Source organism: Archocentrus centrarchus, chromosome 13, assembly GCF_007364275.1.
Source record: "Archocentrus centrarchus isolate MPI-CPG fArcCen1 chromosome 13, fArcCen1, whole genome shotgun sequence".
Lineage (NCBI taxonomy): Eukaryota > Metazoa > Chordata > Actinopteri > Cichliformes > Cichlidae > Archocentrus > Archocentrus centrarchus.
This window is the reverse complement of record NC_044358.1, coordinates 22,532,896-22,552,144: the sequence shown is the minus strand read 5'-3', so window position 1 is coordinate 22,552,144 and position 19,249 is coordinate 22,532,896. Positions and strand designations below refer to the sequence as shown.

Sequence of the window (19,249 nt, the reverse complement as noted above, 5' to 3'; positions counted from 1 at the left end):
ACTAAGGCATTCATGCAGAGGAACAAGTACAACATTCTGGAATGGCCATCTCAGTCCCCAGACCTGAATATTATTGAAAATCTGTGGTGTGATTTAAAGCGGGCTGTCCATGCTCAGAAACCATCAAACCTGACTGAACTGGACATGTTTTGGAAAGAAGAACGATCCAATATACCTTCAACCAGAATCCAGACTCTCATTGGAAGCTATAGGAAGTGCTTAGAGGCTGTTATCTCTGCAAAAGGAGGATCTACTAAATATTGATGTAATTTTTCTGTTAGGGTGCCCAAACTTATGCGCCTGCCTAATTTTGTTTAAATAATTATTGCACACTTTCTGTAAATCCAGTAAACTTCATTTCACTTCTCCAGTATTACTGTGTTCATCTGCTATATGATATATTTAACTGAAATTGCTTATCTGAACAACCAATGATTTATAAAGGAAAATCGAAAATTATCAGGTGTGCCCAAACTTTTGCATACCACTGTATAGTGAGAAAACCCAACAATCAGATGACCCCCTATGAGCAAGCACTTGGTGACAGTGGGAAGGAAAAAAACTCACTTTTAATAGGAAGAAACCTCTGGCAGAACCAGGCTCAGAACCAGGCAGCCATCTGCCCTTCCCTGAGGCAGCCCAGATGCCTTAGCGGTGAATGGAGGGAAACAGGACAAAAGATACACTGTGGAAATGAGCCCGAGATTAATACAAAATAATGATTAAATGCAGAGTGGTGCATAAACACAAAGTGAAAAGAGGTGAGTGAAGAAGAAATACTGCATCATGGGAACCCCCCCCAGCAGACTAGGCCTACTGTATTGCAGCATAACTAAGGGAGGGTTCAGAGTCACCTGATCCAGCCCTAACTAGAGGATTTATCATAAAGGAAAGTTTTAAGCCTAAATTTTAAAAATAAAGACGGTATCTGTCTCCCAAATCCAAAATGGGAACTGGTTCCACAGAAGAGGACCTGAAAGCTGAAGGCTCTGCCTCCCATTCTACTTTTAAATACGTTAGGAACCACACGTTCCTGCACTCTGAGAGCAAAGTGCTCTATTGGGGTGATATGGCACTATGAGGTCTTTATCATAAGATTGGGCCTCATTATTCAAGAACTTGTGTGTGAAACAAGGTTATTATCGTTAACCAAAATGAACAAAATATCTGAAACTGAAATTGAAAAAACATTTTTTTCAAAACACTGAAATAAATAAAAACTATAATTAAAAGGAAAAACCATTAACTAACTGAAAGTGTATTGTGGGTATACAAAACTAAAACAAACTGAAATTATAGATAAAATGCCCTTTGTTTTTGTGTTTGACACTTTATTTAAAAGCCTTGTGGATTGATATAAAATAATTTTTTCCGCTGTAGCAGGTTTAGCTGTGTGTTTGTGTGTGTGTGTGTTTGTGCGTGTGTGTGTGCATGTGTGTGTTCACTGGCCAGTCTGAAAAATTCATCTCGTACTGTGCTCATAGATGAGCACTGTACCAGGGTCCAAAAAAACACCTTAGCTTAGCATATCGCACATTTAAAGCCGGGATAGCAATGTGGGTGGGGGAATCTAACCAATAGTGAGTAATAGTGAGAAGCTAACCAAGCTAGCATCTCTGAGTAGCTCCTCTGGCTCCACCAGAGAACCAGCATCATAGCCTTGTAGCAAGGTGAAAACCATAATGGTCTGTTTTAATAGGAACACCGCAAGCGGGAGGATGTACTAATAAATGTATTAATGAGACTGGCATGTCCACACCACTGTGTGACACACACAAGCTTGAAAAGCAATATTTGAGCTTTGATTCCTTCAAATGCTCTGAGTTCAGTTTGTTCTTGTTTATAATGTTTTGCTGTGTTCTGATGTTATACACCACATGCAAGATAATGTTAATCTACTGCACTGAAGCGGTACTTAATAATGAGGGTGGGAAGCTGCAACAACGTCCACCAGAAGCCAGTGGCAGATGGAGAAAGAGCCATCTGCCCCCCAATAGCTGATGACAGCTGCCTGTCCACCCCAGCAGAAGGAAGAGGGAGGCCCTAAACAGAGCCCAAACAACCAAAGGGCAAAGCCCCAGAGAACCACAGGTAACAGGGAGCCGACCCCCTCATTGAGATAGAATCTTTCCTGTATGATGGACTTCATTTGCTAATATTCCATAAATTTACAGTTGCTGACTGCATATTTTGATATAAGTTCTTGGAATGAAATAAAATTTCTATCTTGAATAATGTGCTCTAGATTTTTTATCCCTTTCTTATGCCATGATGGAAAATTCAGTATTTTCTTTTTCTGAAAGATATCTGGATTTCATCAAATGGGTGTTAGTATACATGGGATAGATGAAGACTTTCTTAAAAATTCCCTCCAGGGAGGTGTTTATACTAAGGCTTTTAGAGCATCTATGATGTTTAATACTGGAGCTAATGAAAGAGAGATCACAGATTTTTATTTTTCCACAGTGCTTGTTCAAGGAACAACCATGGGCTGTCTAATGGGCTTGAATTGGTCCATTTTGAAACATACTGAAATCTATTGCCTAAGCAGTAGAGGTAAAAAATTTGGTAGTTCTAGACCACCATTGTGTTTTGGCTTTTGTAGAGTTTTTAAACTTATTTGTGATGGTTTGTTTTTCCATAAAAATTTTGAAATGCTTGAGTCTAGTGACTTAAACCAAACAAAATAGGGTTTACTGGGGAGCAGTGTGAACAGATAGCTGATTTTTGGCAAAACCATTACTTTAATGCATGCAACTCTCCCCATGAGTGATATAAGTCAAGTATTCCAATGTGTGAGGTCATCCTCTACTGTTATCAGTAGAGGAATATGATTCTGTCTGACAGCCTGATGAAAAAATGTATGCCGTCTCAGGTGCTGGCCCCAGTGGTCGGAGATTTCGGTGGTTAGCTCTCCCTACGCAACGGCGAAGTGAATGACTGCGAGGAAAAGCACTCCCTTCATTGAAGCCGATAGCAGGAACCAGCCAGATGTTAGCAGACCCCACGAGAGGCCGAGGGACAGAGTAGGAATGTGTTGATCCACGTTCGGTTATGAAGGCATGAGAGGGCCAGCTAGTCAGAGGGTACGATGCCAGTAAGATTTTCAGCCTAGTCGGCAGCTGTGTTTTCCACGGCGCCGAAGACGCCTCCTCCGGGGCAGAGAAGTCGGGCTACGAAAGAGGCTCAACACTACGAAGAAGATAATGCGGTATCATTGCTAAAAACAGGAGACCACTTTTTTGGTTCGTCTGGTCATAACATTCAAGTTTTTAGTGAGGTTTTGAATATCCAGTAATTCTTGGCGATCATACACCGTCAGAGAGCCAACATTTCTGATGTCGAATAACAAAAACAAAAACAACACAAATACAGCTGAAAATAGCTGACAGCAAGCCACTCGCACAGGCGCCTTCTTGCACGAACTTGTTGCAATCAAGCCAAGCCAAGCCAATTTATTTATAGAGCACTTTAAAACAGCAAGCACTGACCAAAGTGCTGAATATGGAAGAATAAAACAACAATAGACAAATGTAAAAGTCAACACCCAGAAATAAGAGCATCAATAAAATATAACAATAAATAAGAGCATCAGTAACATAGAAAAATAAAAGAGAAACAATAAAATAAAAAATACACAATCAAAAGTCAGGATAGATTAGACTAAAATAAATAAATACATAAGAAATAAATACACTACGAGCCAAAAGCAGTTGGTCAGCAGATCTGAGCAGGCGGGAAGGAGAGTGTAGATGCAGCAACTCTGCGAGGTAGGGTCAATCAGATCAGTGGCACTATTCTGAGTGAACCATCATTAATCATCGTGTGCAGGCATATCTATTAGACCATTCACAAAGGAGAGTCGAAAGAAAGAAAGCATCAGAAAAAGGTATTCGTGTGGACACAAATCACCCGTTGGTAGATGAGTGCTGTTCTCATCGTGATAAAGCTTTCTGTTGACATAAAGTATTTCGACTGCGATGACAGTTGGAGAGCCTCCACGGATGAACTTTTTGTGGATCGAGAACAGGACCTTGTGTCATTCCAGAATCTCCTCTGGAAACTGGTTGTTGATGCTGAAGTCCGTCTCTCTCAGCTCACGTCTCTTTTGTTTAAAGTGTTCAAATTTGGCCATGATCTGTGTGGATCTGCGCCCTTCAGGTCGCTTACTTCCCAGGTGGTGGACACAATGGAAAGTGATGTTTTTGTTTTTTTTTACTGTGTCCTCTGGAAGTTATAGGTGTTATACTGTAGTTTCTAGGTCTTCTGCCTTCTCATGGACACCTGAAAACACTATAATTTTACTCATGCTGTGGGGCCTGGAGCTCGATAACAGTTTCTTTGATTTTTAAAAATGTTTTCTTCTGAAAACTGGGGTGGTCCCTCAGTGAGGGATTTCACCAACTCTCTGAGAACTGTTTTCTGCAGTGATTGTTTCCACCGGCTGCTGACTGAACTCCACTGACTCCCGAAGAGCCTGAAACTTTGTGGAGATTTCAACTAGGGCCAGGCATGCATCAAAGCTGAACAGTTTTTTTTATTTATGGACTCCAAAATATCCACAATGTCACTGGTAGGTGGAGAGGTTGTGTCAGGGATTCTACAGGGTGGCTGGAGTACCTTTACTGGTGGAGGGAGTTGGCGTCTTGTCTGGTTTGCCCATTACAGCTCGATTGAAACACTCAGTAAAAATCTGCAAACTGTCCAGATCCTCTGCACTGTACTCCAGAGTGCTGGCTATGCCCCGGGGTTGTTGGGGCCAGACAATTCTTGGTTGCTTGGGGCCTCTGGCGGGGTTGTCTACCTGCTGCCACTGGTTCTCTGGGGCCCTTGCCTTTTGGCTGTGGGGGCTCTGGCTGGGCCTCCCTCTTCCTTCTGCTGGGGTGGGCATGCAGATGTTATTGGGATGTGTGGACTCAGTTCTTCAGTGCTCCTTGGGATGGCCCGGGTCTTCTGGGTCCTTCTCTGGGGGGCGTCATTGCGGCTTCTCACCCTCATTACCAAGTACGTTTCATGACAACACAATACACAGACACTTACACTTACTCACTCTCACACACACAAACAAAGCAAGATTGTGTGCTTTTTTTCCTGTTTTTCTTTCTCAGGTGCTGTTTGTTCTCTTTTTTGTGCTTTGTTACAGATGCAGCAGTTGGCAACCAATTATTTGTGCTCTGTTTTTTTCTGACTCCTTGACCATCTGTCGCTTCTTTTCTGCCTGTCAGCTCCAGTATAGGTAAACTGTATCATACCAATATCAATAATAAAATAAATCATTTACATAAATAAATAAAGATTAAGAAGAGGAGCCCTTTTAAAGATCCACTTGGCAAAGCAAATGTGACTGGCTCAACGCAGCATGCAGACTAATTTTGCTTGCTTAAGCTGCCGGACAGGACAGGCTCACAGTCAGTGATATACAGTCTAGCTTCTTAATTTAGTAACAAACTGATGTCAGATTCAAATATCACATTAGTGCATAAACTGTGCATGTGAAGGTGACTGGGTGACTGTGACTTGTTGTGTAAATCTCTAACAATAGCCCCAAAGTACTGTATAAAATAAAATAAAGTTTGCAGTGCACCCACTTCTGTAACAAATAAGCAGGCATGTTACTAGAACATAAATATTTGCACTTTGTTGCCACTTGAGAAGAGGTCACTGCACATTTTCTAAGGAAAAGATCTTTTTTAGTAAATATTTATTTGTAGTGAATAATTGTTTGCATTTCTACTGTATATATAAATAGGCCTGCCCAAAGTGTATTTCCTTTTACTACATACAGTAACCTGAATCAAATTGCATGATTGGGCATGTCCCTCCTCTAGCCCAATCTTGTAGGTTTACTGAGAATGAACTGTCAGTGTTCTGTTATTATTTCTTTCACAGCATCAAAATGTATAAATACCAGTGTAAGTGTTTCATTTACATGAAGACACTTCTAATGGCATTAAGTGGTTTAGCTCAACACATGACATCAACCCACAGGTGGCCAGAGCAGGGATGGGCACTTCTGCAGCTGTTGTTGGTGGCATCTTTCTCTCATGCTGATGAGCCGGTGTGCAGACAGACAGGAGATCCTGAGAACCCGCTGCTATCAAAAGATGGGGATATTATATTGGGGGGGATGTTCTCTTTTCACACCAGCTGGAAAGACAGAAAGGATACTTACATGCACAATCCACTGCCACTACAATGCACCAGGTAAATGACACAATAGACATCAATTCAGATTTAATGCATCCATTGGGAAGCACTGCAGATACAAATGAGGTACAGTATTTCTGGAATTTTAATTTTCTCAATTTTGTGAATTTCTGGTATTAAATGTTATTGTTTGAAATGCTTTTGTCTCGGTTTAAAGGGAAAATTTGATATAATGCCAATTATTCATAACTGTCTCATTTAAGTTTAAATTTCAGAGATTTCCAGTTTGCCCAGTCTATGCTTTTTGCCATTGAGGAGATTAATAACAGTACATACCTACTGCCAGGAGTCTCTCTTGGCTATAAAATCTATGATACTTGTGGCTCCGTTGCCAGAAGTGTAGGAGTTACACTGGCTCTGGCTAATGGTAAAGAAATTGTGTCTGTACCCTCAAAGACACCATGTACCAGACCAGGAAATGTGCAGGCAATAATTGGAGAGACCTCTTCCTCTCCAACCATGGCAATAGGTACTGTCATCGGACCATTTTATGTACCAGTGGTGGGTAGGATTCATGATTTGTGTATATAATTTGCAGTTGTTGGTGAAATCTTTCTCTCATGCTGAAGAACATGGAAACAAATATATATATTTATTTATTTATTTTTATTCTCTTAGATCAGCCACTTTGCCACATGTGCTTGCCTCAGTGACAAAACCAAGTACCCATCCTTCCTCAGAACAATACCCAGTGACTACTACCAGAGCAGAGCCCTGGCCCATTTGGTCAAGTATTTTGGTTGGACTTGGGTTGGCGCTATCAGAACCAATAATGATTATGGAAATAATGGCATGGCCACATTCACAGAAACTGCACAGCAGCTGGGCATCTGTCTGGAGTATTCTATGTCTTTTTTTAGGACAGATCCATATGTCAAAATACAAAAGATAATTGACATTATAAAGGCTTCAACCTCCAAGGTGATTGTTGCATTCCTCTCTCATGCCGATTTTGATGTGCTGATACGTGAGTTCTCGAACCATAACTTGTCTGGGTACCAGTGGGTAGGCAGTGAGTCTTGGATATTTGATTCTCAAACAGCAGCAATAGATAAGCATCACATACTGGATGGAGCCATAGGTCTTTCCATTCCCAAAGCACATGTCAGTGGCCTAAGAGAGTTCATGCTGGATGTGAAGCCACTCAATTCATCTAATAATGAACTGTTTACTGAGTTCTGGGAGTCATTATTTAGCTGTAAGTTCAAGGGATTGAAGTCAACAGCAGAGGCTGAGAGAGAGTGTACTGGACATGAAGAACTGACTGGAGTTCAAAACAGCTTCACTGACATGTCACTCATGCCTATCTTTAACAATGTCTATAAAGGAGTGTATGCAGTGGCCCATGCACTTCATAATATCCTCAAGTGTAATAAAACATGTAACAACAACATGCAGCTAGATCCATTCACGGTGAGCTTAAGACTAACTTTAAATTATATTTTTTCACATTAGCAAGAATCATAGTTGTAATTAAAAAAAAGGAAATCTGTTGTCTATAGCCAGTAAATGTGTGTAAGATGTCTGTAATGCAATTAACTGAGTTATGGCATATCATCTTAGATTTTACAAAACATACTAAAGATTCACTTCAAAACAAAGGAAGGAGATGAGGTTTATTTTAATGAGAATGGAGATCCAGCAGCAAAGTATGAAATTATAAACTGGCAGCCAAGAGAAAACAGCACTGTGGAGTTTGTAAGCGTTGGTCTTTATGATACATCATTAGCTCCAGAAAAGCAGCTAAATCTGCAAAACAATTTTTTCATTTGGACGAGAAACTCAAAGCAGGTAAGCTGTCATAGAGTAGTTTTTTTTTTTGTTTTTTTTTTTTTTTAAAATTCATATCTTTTTAATATGTTTCAAATGATTTGGATTTTGATTATTCAAAATTAATAAAAAGATGTCATACAAATATTTTTTTTCTTAAAGTCTAGGCGTAGTTTCATGTTTATTTGTTTGCTTTTTCATGCAGGTTCCTGTGTCAGTTTGCAGTGAGAAGTGTCCTCCAGGAACACGCAAAGTTCTCCAGAAAGGAAGGCCTGTTTGCTGCTATGACTGCATAAGATGTGCAGAGGGAGAGATAAGCAATGTTACAGGTGTGGGCAATATTTCTTTTGAACCTAAGTGCATTTCAATGCAAAGTTACTGTCAGTTAGACATGTTTCCAAAAAATGTGGGAAGCCCACGAGAGAATTATTTAATTGCTTTGATATATTTTTGCCCCTGCAGACAAAATCTATCTAGATTGTCTGCTTAAACTATGCTCAGATTTTATTTCATGCTAGTTTTTTCATGTGTTGCGTGCGTGTTTGTCATTCTGTCTGTAAAGCAAATAGCTCGAAAAGTTTCAAACAAATTCAGATAAAAATTTGTCATGTTAACAGACCATTAAAATTTGGCTTACATCCACCAAATTCTGTAAGGTCACCTTAATGATTTATTGGTTAAAAGTTGACAAACAGCCTTCAAGTTGACCCCATAACATATTATATCTTTAAAGAAAGCATTGTCAAGAAAAGAGAACGAGCTGCCTTGTTAGTTAGAAATATTCTGCAGTATAATGTTTTTATACTAAGCTCAAATTATTCATCCCCAGTTTTTTACAAATCAATACCTATTATCCATTACCTACTTCTACATGTTTGTGTCTTCAAATCCATTTTACCTTACTAAAACAAAATTAATATAAACAAAATAAAATATGACTCCCTTAAAAGTGTTTACTGCTCAGAGATTAAGCTGTCTTGGCAGAGGTTTGTGGTCTCTGAGTATTTCTTGTTATATTTCTTTTCATTTGGAGAAAAATTGAAACATCATCAAGAGGAGTGGTCAAGTTTTTAGCTCTGTCAACTATAAATAGTATTTTTTTTGTGGTTCTTAAAGCATTATTCTATAAATACACACCATAGGTCCTTAGAAAACAGGATCATTCTTTTTCTCTTAAACTCAGCACTCAGGCCTTGGAGTTCAAGAAACTATTTGGCTAATTGTCACAGAACAATAACATTTCCAGGGTTTATTTTGCTGATGGTTTTGGTTTTCTGTAAATCAAGTAGCATATCGTCATGTGGTGAGTGAAGAAGAAAAACTGCCCCCCCCCCACCCCCCCAACACCCTAGGCCCAAAATAGTTAAGTTCAATTCAGTTCAATTTTATTTATATAGCGCCAAATCACAACAAACAGTTGCCTCAAGGTGCATTATTTTGTAAGTTAAAGACCCTACAATAATTACAGAGAAAACCCAACAGTCAGACTAAGGAAGCAGTATAACTAAGGGAGGGTTCAGAGTCACCTGATCCAGCCCTAACTACAAGCTTGACCAAAAAGGTAAGTTTGATGATGATGATGATGATGATACTTTGTTGATCCCACAATGGGGAAATTACAGTTAACAGAACACCCATCCAAGAAGACAAACAGAACAAACATGGGGAGATAGGTGAACTGTGGCCATGCTGCCCCCCTTCTGGAGGCGCTGCCATTAAAAAGACAGAAACAATAGTGAAAACATATAGGGATGCGTGAGGAAAAAAATCATCTCATACTTTGTATACATTCACACATACACAATATAAGGTTACAAAAACCTCTGTGACAGAGCAGAAACATAAAGCATGGGAGCACTAGGGTGGGGAGGGATGGACAGGGAGCCAGCGGAGGCGAGGGGGGGGGGGGGGGGGGGGGGGGGGGGGGGGGGGGGGGGGGGGGTCAGGGTACTGTGGGATTGACTCAAACTCCCTCCTCAGCTAACAGTTCTGATAAGATGTAGAGTTCATCAGCAGCTAGGTCAGGGAGATCAGTCCAACACAGGTCAGAAGAAGACAGGACGGCGGGGGCGTAGAGCATCTGTTTACAAACATCCCGGAGACAATTTGATAAGCGGCAGTCCAAGGCTGCCAGGGAGCCCAATTCCTGATTCTGCGACTTGTTTTGGTACAGACTGTACTGATTAATTTGTTGACAGCCTTCAGTCTTACTGGCACCTCTCTGTGGTGAAAAATCCAATTAATCCGAATCTTCTTGGTTCGTTCCTTTGCCGTACAGAAACAGATACATACATCTCCAAGATCTTACCCCTCCGAATCAGCTCTAGATAAACAGAGTCTGAGTTTGAGTCTGTACCTTCCCGCGTTCCCGTCATAAGCAGCCTTACCAAGGCCAGACAGCTGCCTAGACTTCCTGAATTGCAACAACAAGCCAGGTATCTCCAGGTCCAATTCGGAGAGATCCCAGTCTCAATAAGCCAAATGTGTGTGTATTCCATTGACAATACGGCCAGGCACGTCATCTTCCACACCACACAGGAATCCATAACGTACAGTAGCCAGCTGGAATGTCAATTGATAAGAGGGGATAGGGTTCTCCTTCCCCCAATCTCCTTGATCAAAACAATGGCATTGAGAGACCAGCTGACCAGATCCATAATTATAAATTCCAGTTTGGAAGTTGTGTGAAGAGAGGCTCTAAAGCAGCAAGCAACAAAGCAGGGGAAAAAGGAAGGGCTTGGGGAGAGAAGAAAAGTGCGACCATCTCCGTTGAGAGCTGAAGAGAAAATCTTCAAGTTTCAAGCCTAATCTTAAAAATAGACAAGGTGTCTGTCTCCCAAATCTAAACTGGGAGCTGGTTCTACAGAAGAGGGCCTGAAGGCTCTGCCTGCCGTTCTAGTCTTAAGTATCCTAGGAACCACAAGTAAGCCAGCAGTCTGAGAGCAAAGTGCTCTTTTGGAGTGAGATGGTACTATTAGCTCTATAAGGTAGCTGCTGTGCACTGTATTGGCACATGGCATTAAAGAGCATAATAATAGAGGAATTATATCCCTAAACTTAGTTACAGTACTTTCAGAAAGACTTCTACTGTAATAAAATGTATTCTCCACGGCTGTGTAATCCAATAATGTAAATGTAAAAGTTATTAAGAAATTATCAGACCGGAGGGGGTATCAACAAATAAAACAGATTTTTGAACAGGCTAAGAATTAAAGTTTCAAAAGAATTAAAACTCTGTCTGGGTTTTTGATTAATTAATAAGCTGGAATGGAAGATTGCTGCTAATCCTCCTCCTCGACCTGTATTTCGAGCATTTTAATAGTGTGACTCGGGGGTGTTGATTCATTTAAACTAACATATTCATCCTGCTGTAACCAGGTTAATGTAAGGCAAAATAAATCAATATGCCGGTCAATTCTTAAATCATTTACTAACAGGGACTTGGAAGAGAGAGACCTAATGTTTAATGATCCACATTTAACTATTTTACTCTTTGGTGCAGATGAGGATGCTATATTGTTCTTTCTTTGTGAATTTTCATGCTTAGGTAGATTTTTGCTAATTTTTGGTTAGTTTTTTGGTGGTCTGGGAGCAGGCACCACCTCTATGGGGATGGGGTTTTGGGGGATGTCAGGAGGAGAGAAGCTGCAGAGAGGCGTGTAAGACTGCAACTATGCACAGTCCACTTTCTTTCTGTGAAATAATTAATATTGTAAGTTAGTGTATAAATACTGGCAGAATATCTTGCTCTGAATTAAAAGAAATGAATAGGATTAAGGACTATTTGTGAGGACAGCATAGTGGTGTGGTGATTAGCACTGTTGCCTCACAGCAAGAAGGTTTTAGGTTTGAATCCAACATCTGGCCAGGGCCTTTCTGTGTGGAATTTGCAGATTCTCCCCGTGTCTGCTGGTACTCTGGGTACTCTGGCTTCCCCCCCACAGTCCAAACACATGCAGTCAGTAGGATTAGGTTAATAGGTGATTCTAAATTGCCCATAGTTGTGAATGTGTCAATAGTTGTCAGTCTCTCTGTGTTAGCCCTGTGACAGATTGGTGACCTGTCCAGGGTGTACCCTGGCTCCAGAACCCCTGCGACCCTGATATGAATAAGGAGAAGAAAATGGATGGATGGATGTATGGATTATTTATGTTCAGGAGATTTGCTTTTCTCTCAGAAATAAGACAAATGTACTCAGAAAATGTATTATCTCTTTCCATATGCATTTTCAGATTCTGTCACCTGTGTGAGATGTCTCGCTGAGTTTTGGTCAAATGAAAGAAGAGACACCTGCATAAAGAAGGAGGCAGTGTTCCTGACATATACAGAAATCATGGGAGCACTGCTCACTGCAGCGTCTTTATTTGGAGCATGCATGGCTATTGGTGTGATAGTCATTTTCTTCAACTATAGGAAAACTCCTATTGTCAGGGCAAATAACTCTGAGCTGAGCTTTCTGCTGCTCTTCTCCTTAACTCTGTGCTTCCTGTGTTCTCTGACTTTCATCGGTCAGCCCTCTGATTGGTCCTGCATGCTGCGCCATGTAGCATTTGGCATCACCTTTGTCCTCTGTATCTCTTGTCTTCTGGGAAAAACAATGGTGGTTTTGATGGCCTTCAGAGCTACATATCCAGGTAGTAATGTTAAAAAATGGTTTGGGCAAACACAGCAGAGACTCTGTGTTACAGGATTCACTCTTATTCAAGTTATCATATGTATCATCTGGTTAACAACTTCTCCTCCTTTTCCATTTAAGAATTTTAAGGAATTTAAAGATAAAATCATTTTAGAGTGTGCTCTGGGATCAGCTGTAGGCTTTTGGGCGGTGCTCGGATACATAGGACTCCTGGCTGTGTTATGTTTTATTTTTGCTTTTCTGGCTCGGAAACTGCCTGATAATTTCAATGAAGCCAAATTTATCACTTTTAGCATGCTGATATTCTGTGCAGTATGGATCACATTTATCCCAGCTTATCTCAGCTCTCCAGGAAAGTTCAGTGTTGCTGTAGAAATATTTGCTATTCTTGCCTCCAGTTTTGGACTGTTAATTTGCATCTTTATGCCCAAATGTTACATCATCTTACTGAAACCAGAGAAGAATACAAAACAGAATATGATGGGGAAGAAGGCACCACAATCACTCTGACAATCTTATAATTTTTACATAATAATTTGGTCACCAGACTGCCAGAAAGTAAATGAGCTTTCAGCAGGTTAATGGCCTTATACAAACTATTTTATTATGTTTTTTAGTTAATTACTTTGCCACTTACTCTAACAACAAACCATATTAAGTGACTAACGGTTAAGGCCAGTCACATATTTTGTATGGCATGCATTTATTTTTTTATGTTAAACACTGGATTTTTTCCATTTAAATTTAGTTAACATGGTTCTGTAGATATAAACACAAAGTGTATGTAACCTATTGAACTTCTTCTCATTTTGAAGAGGCTGCAATGTATAACCATAGTTGAATTTTAGTATGGAGTGCAGTGTAACTTGATCATTTGCTTTGCTTTGTGCAGTTATGTTTGTGTATGATTCTCACTCATGAGATACATGGAAAATGAAATGAGGACCCCCCCCCCCCCCCCCCCCCCCCCATTCTATTGGCAATAGCAATACCAGCCTAGCTTTTACATAAGATCTGAAAAAGAAATACAATATATGGTTACTGACATAATGACAACTTTTCAATTCTGATTATTTTATTTAACTATTGTAAATATAAAGTACTGTAAACAAAGAAAACTTGTCGTCAACTGTCTTTAATACATTCAAACTCCTCCTACCATCCTCTTGCCCAACCTTGCAGGTCTACTGAGAATGAACTGTCACTGTTATTGCTGTTATTATTATTGGTTATATGTCACCAAAAGGTATAAATACCAGTGTAAGTCTTTGATATACATTAAGGTACTTTTACTGCCATTAAGTGGTTTAGTTCAAGACATGACATTCACACAGAGGTGGCCAGAGCAAGGATGGGCATTTCTGCAACTGTTTTTGGTGGCATCTTTCTCTCATTGTGAGGAGCTGGTGTGCAGGCAGAGAGGAGATCCTGAGAACCCGCTGCTATCTAAAGATGGGGATATTATATTGGGGGGGATGTTGTCTTTTCACACCAGCTGGAAAGACAGAAAGGATACTTACACGCACAAACCACTGCCACTACAATGCACCAGGTAAATGACACAATAGATGTCAATTCAGATTTAATGCATCCACTGGGAATCATTACAGATAAAATGAGGTATAGAAGCTAATTATATTTTCTCAGTTCTGTGATTTCCTGGCATCAAAATTTTTATTGTTTTAGTATCTATTTTAAGATTTATTCATGATTGTCTCAATTAAGTTTAAATTTCAGAGCTTTCCAGTTTGCCCAGGCTATGCTTTTTGCCATTGAGGAGATTAATAATAGCACTGACCTACTGCCAGGAGTCATTCTTGGCTATAAATTATTTAATACCTGTGGTAATGTTGCCAGAAGTGTAGGCGTTACACTGGCTCTGGCTAATGGTAATGAAATAGTGTCTGTACCCTCCAAAGCACCATGTACCAGACCTGCGTATGTGCAGGCCATAATGGGAGAGATCTCTTCCTCTCCAACCATGGCAATAGCTAGTGTCATCGGACCATTTTATGTACCAGTGGTGAGTAGGAATGGTTTTAGAAACAAAAACAAAAACTAAATCATATATATTATATTTATATATAATCATATATATTTTTTAGCTATTCGAGCAGATTTAACTATGTGAATATTTAATTGTAACGTCTTCATTTTATCTCATTCTGTGTCTTTTTCGTATACAAGTTCTTCTTTTTTTCTTAATTCTAGGTCAGCCACTTTGCCACATGTGCTTGCCTCAGTGACAAAACCAAGTACCCATCCTTCCTCAGAACAATACCCAGTGACTACTACCAGAGCAGAGCCCTGGCCCATTTGGTCAAGTATTTTGGTTGGACTTGGGTTGGAGCTATCAGAACCAATAATGATTATGGAAATAATGGCATGGCCACATTCACAGAAACTGCACAGCAGCTGGACATCTGTCTGGAGTATTCTGTGTCTTTTTTTAGGACAGATCCATATGTCAAAATACAAAAGATAATTGACATTATAAAGGCTTCAACCTCCAAAGTGATTGTTGCATTCCTCTCTCATGCCGATTTTGATGTGCTGATACGTGAGTTCTCGAACCATAACTTGTCTGGGTACCAGTGGGTAGGCAGTGAGTCTTGGATATTTGATTCCCAAACAGCAGCAATGGATAAGCATCACATACTGGATGGCGCCATAGGTCTTTCCATTCCCAAAGCACATGTCAGTGGCCTGAGAGAGTTCATGCTGGATGTGAAGCCACTCAATTCATCTAATAATGAACTGTTTACTGAGTTCTGGGAGTCATTATTTAGCTGTAAGTTCAAGGGATTGAAGTCAACAGCAGAGGCTGAGAGAGAGTGTACTGGACATGAAGATCTGACTGGAGTTCAAAACAGCTTCACTGACATGTCACTCATGCCTATCTTTAACAATGTCTATAAAGGAGTGTATGCAGTGGCCCATGCACTTCATAATATCCTCAAGTGTAATAAAACATGTAACAACAACATGCAGCTAGATCCATTCACGGTGAGCTTAAGACTAACTTTAAATTATATTTTCACATTAAGTCACATTAGCAAGAAAATTTTTAATTTTTAAAAAGGAAGTGTTGTCTCTCATTTTCTATAGTCAGTAAATGTGTGTAAGATGTCTGTAATGCATTTAACTGAGTTATGGCATATCATCTTAGATTTTACAACACATACTAAAGATTCACTTCAAAACAAAGGAAGGAGATGAGGTTGATTTTAATGAGAATGGAGATCCAGCAGCAAAGTATGAAATTATCAACTGGCAGCCAAGAGAAAACAGCATTGTGGAGTTTGTAAGCGTTGGTCTTTATGATACATCATTAGCTCCAGAAAAGCAGCTAAATCTGCAAAACAAGTCTTTCATTTGGACGAGAAACTCAAAGCAGGTAAGCTGTCACAGAATTACAATGATTAACATTTTAATTGTATCACAATTCATGTACCTTTAAACAATTTTTAAATTGTTTCACAGTATTTTGCTTTTGATCCTTTAAAAGGATCATACTCTTTTTTTCAGAGTTTACACATAGTTTCATGTTTTTGTTATACAGGTGCCTGTGTCAGCTTGCAGTGAGAAGTGTCCTCCAGGAACACGTAAAGTTTTTCAGAAAGGAAGGCCTGTTTGCTGCTATGACTGCATAAGTTGTGCAGAGGGAGAGATAAGCAACATTACAGGTGTGATTTCTTTGAACTGCAGTGCAGAGCATAAAAAAGTTTACATACCATGCATTAATGGAGTTTCCAACGTATGGAAGGTGTCCAATAAAGAATTGTTTAATAATTTTGATGCAGTCTTTCCTGCACATAACAGAAAATCTTCAACCCCAATTTCTGTCTAAAATGTAGATAAAAACAGAATGCAATGATATGTAAAGCTCATAAACCCATATTTGACTCACAATTGAACTCAGAAAATACATCAAATATTTAAACTGAGAAAATGCACAATTTTAAGAAAATAAAAGTGAATTTTGAATTGGATGGCAGCAATCTTAGAACTGGGACAGAGCCATGTTTGTAAGCATCTGGGAACTGAGTTGACCAACTGCTGGGGTTTTCTGAGAGGAATGTTGTCTCATTCATGATTGATATAGGATTCTACGTGATCAAGAGTCCTGGGTCTGCTTTGTTACAATTTTTATTTCATGATGCACAAAATGTTTTAAAATTACGAAAGGTCTGCACCTGAGCTCTTGCATGTGGTTTTGCATCATCTTGCTGAAATATGAAGTGCCTTCCCTGAAAAAGACATCACATGGATAGGAGCATATGATGCTCTAAAGTCTGCAGTATACTGAAATGCAAGCTTTTGAACTGAGCACTGATAACAAGCTAGGTGGTCCCACTCCTCTTTAATCTGGAGGATGCGATTTTTTTCCCCAAAATAATTTCAAATTTTCATTCATTTGATTACAGAAATCTTTTCCACTTTGCCTCAGTTGATTTTAACCTTTGGCCCTGAGAAAACAGTAGTGTTTCTGGATCATGTTCACAGATGGCTTCTTAATAGCATGATCGAGCTTTAACCTGCATTTTTGGATGGCATGGCAAACTGTGTTCATAGACCATGATTTCTGAATGACTTCCATGATTAGCACGATTAACATGACAGAATCATCCTAGTTTTTACTGCAGTGCTCCCTGGGAGCCCAAAGATCACAGCTATCCAATACTGTTTTTTGGCTTATCCCATTTACAGAGATTTCTACAGATTCTCAAAATCTTTTGATGATATCATGTCTTGTAGATGATGAGATATTCACAGTTTTACAATTTTACACTGAAATTATTCTGAAATTGTTTCACAACTTTTGGACACTTGTAAACATGTTGATCACCATCTTCTAATAGTGCAGCATCGACAGCCTGTTATATGTAGTAGATAAAAGCACAGAAATAAGACAAATGTACTCAGAAAGTGTGACATCTGCCTTAATATTAATTTACAGATTCTGTCACCTGTGTGAGATGTCCTCCTGAGTTTTGGTCAAATGAAAGAAGAGACGCCTGTATCAAGAAGGAGGCAGTGTTTCTGTCATATACAGAAATCATGGGAGCACTGCTCACTGCAGCATCTTTATTTGGCGCATGCATGACTATTGGTGTGGCATTTATTTTCTTCAAATATAGGAAAACCTCTATTGTGAGAGCAAACAACTCTGAGCTGAGCTTCCTGCTGCTCTTCTCCTTAACTCTGTGCTTCCTGTGTTCTCTGACCTTCATCGGTCAGCCCTCTGATTGGTCCTGCATGCTGCGCCATGTAACATTTGGCATCACCTTTGTCCTCTGTATCTCTTGTCTTCTGGGAAAAACAATGGTGGTTTTGATGGCCTTCAGAGCTACATATCCAGGTAGTAATGTTAAAAAATGGTTTGGGCAAACACAGCAGAGACTCTGTGTTACAGGATTCACTCTTATTCAAGTTATCATATGTATCATCTGGTTAACAACTTCTCCTCCTTTTCCATTTAAGAATTTTAAGGAATTCAAGGATAAAATCATTTTAGAGTGTGCTCTGGGCTCAGCTGTAGGCTTTTGGGCAGTGCTTGGATATATTGGACTCCTGGCTGTGTTATGTTTTATTTTTGCTTTTCTGGCTCGGAAACTGCCCGATAATTTCAATGAAGCCCAATTTATCACTTTTAGCATGCTGATATTCTGTGCAGTATGGATCACATTTATCCCAGCGTATGTCAGCTCTCCAGGAAAGTTCAGTGTTGCTGTAGAAATATTTGCTATTCTTGCCTCAAGTTTTGGTCTGTTAATTTGCATCTTCATGCCCAAATGTTACATCATCTTACTGAAACCAGAGAAGAATACCAAAAAGAACATGATGGGGAAGAAGGCACCGTACTCATTCTGATAACAAATTTTTTTGTAAATATGTAATGTAAATAGTGCAACTGCATTACAATTGCATTGCAGGAGATTGTATAACAATGAGCCATGTGAGCAGTTTCACGATAATTGATATGCAAGGGTATTAATCACAATGGCTGTGTGTACTATTCTCAGTGAACTGAGAAACGGATTACTGGACTGGATTAATGAGCATGCATCACAGCTCAGTTTCACTCAGTTTGGCAAGGACTGCCTAAAATAGGTACCTGAGTAGGAGCAAATACAGAATAAGTTGGGATTACACCCAAAAATCTGCAAATGAAATCATCTGTTAAGGGCCACCAAGCAAGGAAAGTCCTCTTGTAATTAGTCTACTCTGTGGACCAGGAACAATATTGTGTACCTGGCCAAGAGGAGTGCCTTTGGTTATACGTAAGGAAAACCAAACAACCACTGGCTAAATGAAAAGCACAACACAGAAGAGCTATCCCATCAGACCAGGACTCTTCAGGCTACTTAAACCTAATGGCCAGTGGCCACTCTTTCATTGATGAAGATACGCACATCCTGGAGATGGATTTGAGTGGGGAGTCAATGAGGCCATTTATTTACAAGGGAAGTAGCCATCTCTGAACCAAGGATGGGGCCAAAGATGACATCTTTCACAATCAAACAATGCTGTGTTCACAGCCATCCCCAGTCCTATGTGAATATTACACATACTTATTGTGACTAATGGACATTTGCATATCAACAATCATGTAATTCATCGTACATCATACAT

General features: G+C 39.7%; 2 protein-coding genes across 2 annotated transcripts; both read left to right on the top strand.

The window, feature by feature from the left end:
* Positions 1 to 6,195: 6,195 nt before the first annotated feature.
* LOC115790464 (extracellular calcium-sensing receptor-like) lies at positions 6,196 to 13,123 on the top strand. Its single transcript, XM_030744274.1, has 6 exons — positions 6,196 to 6,204; positions 6,433 to 6,705; positions 6,826 to 7,620; positions 7,771 to 7,998; positions 8,183 to 8,306; positions 12,210 to 13,123. The coding sequence occupies exons 1-6, from the start codon at positions 6,196 to 6,198 to the stop codon at positions 13,121 to 13,123; spliced, it is 2,343 nt and encodes a 780-aa protein (XP_030600134.1).
* Positions 13,124 to 13,986: 863 nt separating this feature from the next.
* Positions 13,987 to 18,487, top strand: LOC115790463 (extracellular calcium-sensing receptor-like). Its single transcript, XM_030744273.1, has 6 exons — positions 13,987 to 14,165; positions 14,339 to 14,636; positions 14,825 to 15,619; positions 15,783 to 16,010; positions 16,176 to 16,299; positions 17,574 to 18,487. The coding sequence occupies exons 1-6, from the start codon at positions 14,089 to 14,091 to the stop codon at positions 18,485 to 18,487; spliced, it is 2,436 nt and encodes an 811-aa protein (XP_030600133.1). The 5' UTR covers positions 13,987 to 14,088.
* The last annotated feature ends 762 nt before the right edge of the window (positions 18,488 to 19,249 follow it).

Bases quoted from the DNA above. Each gene is read 5' to 3' on its own strand.
- LOC115790464 (XM_030744274.1), top strand. The intron at 7,621-7,770 runs GTGAGCTTAAGA...ATATCATCTTAG, and splicing joins TGCAGCTAGATCCATTCACG to ATTTTACAAAACATACTAAA. The intron at 8,307-12,209 runs GTGTGGGCAATA...ATGCATTTTCAG, and splicing joins AGAGATAAGCAATGTTACAG to ATTCTGTCACCTGTGTGAGA.
- LOC115790463 (XM_030744273.1), top strand. From the start codon at position 14,089: ATGTTGTCTTTTCACACCAGCTGGAAAGACAGAAAGGATACTTACACG. The intron at 15,620-15,782 runs GTGAGCTTAAGA...ATATCATCTTAG, and splicing joins TGCAGCTAGATCCATTCACG to ATTTTACAACACATACTAAA. The intron at 16,300-17,573 runs GTGTGATTTCTT...ATTAATTTACAG, and splicing joins AGAGATAAGCAACATTACAG to ATTCTGTCACCTGTGTGAGA.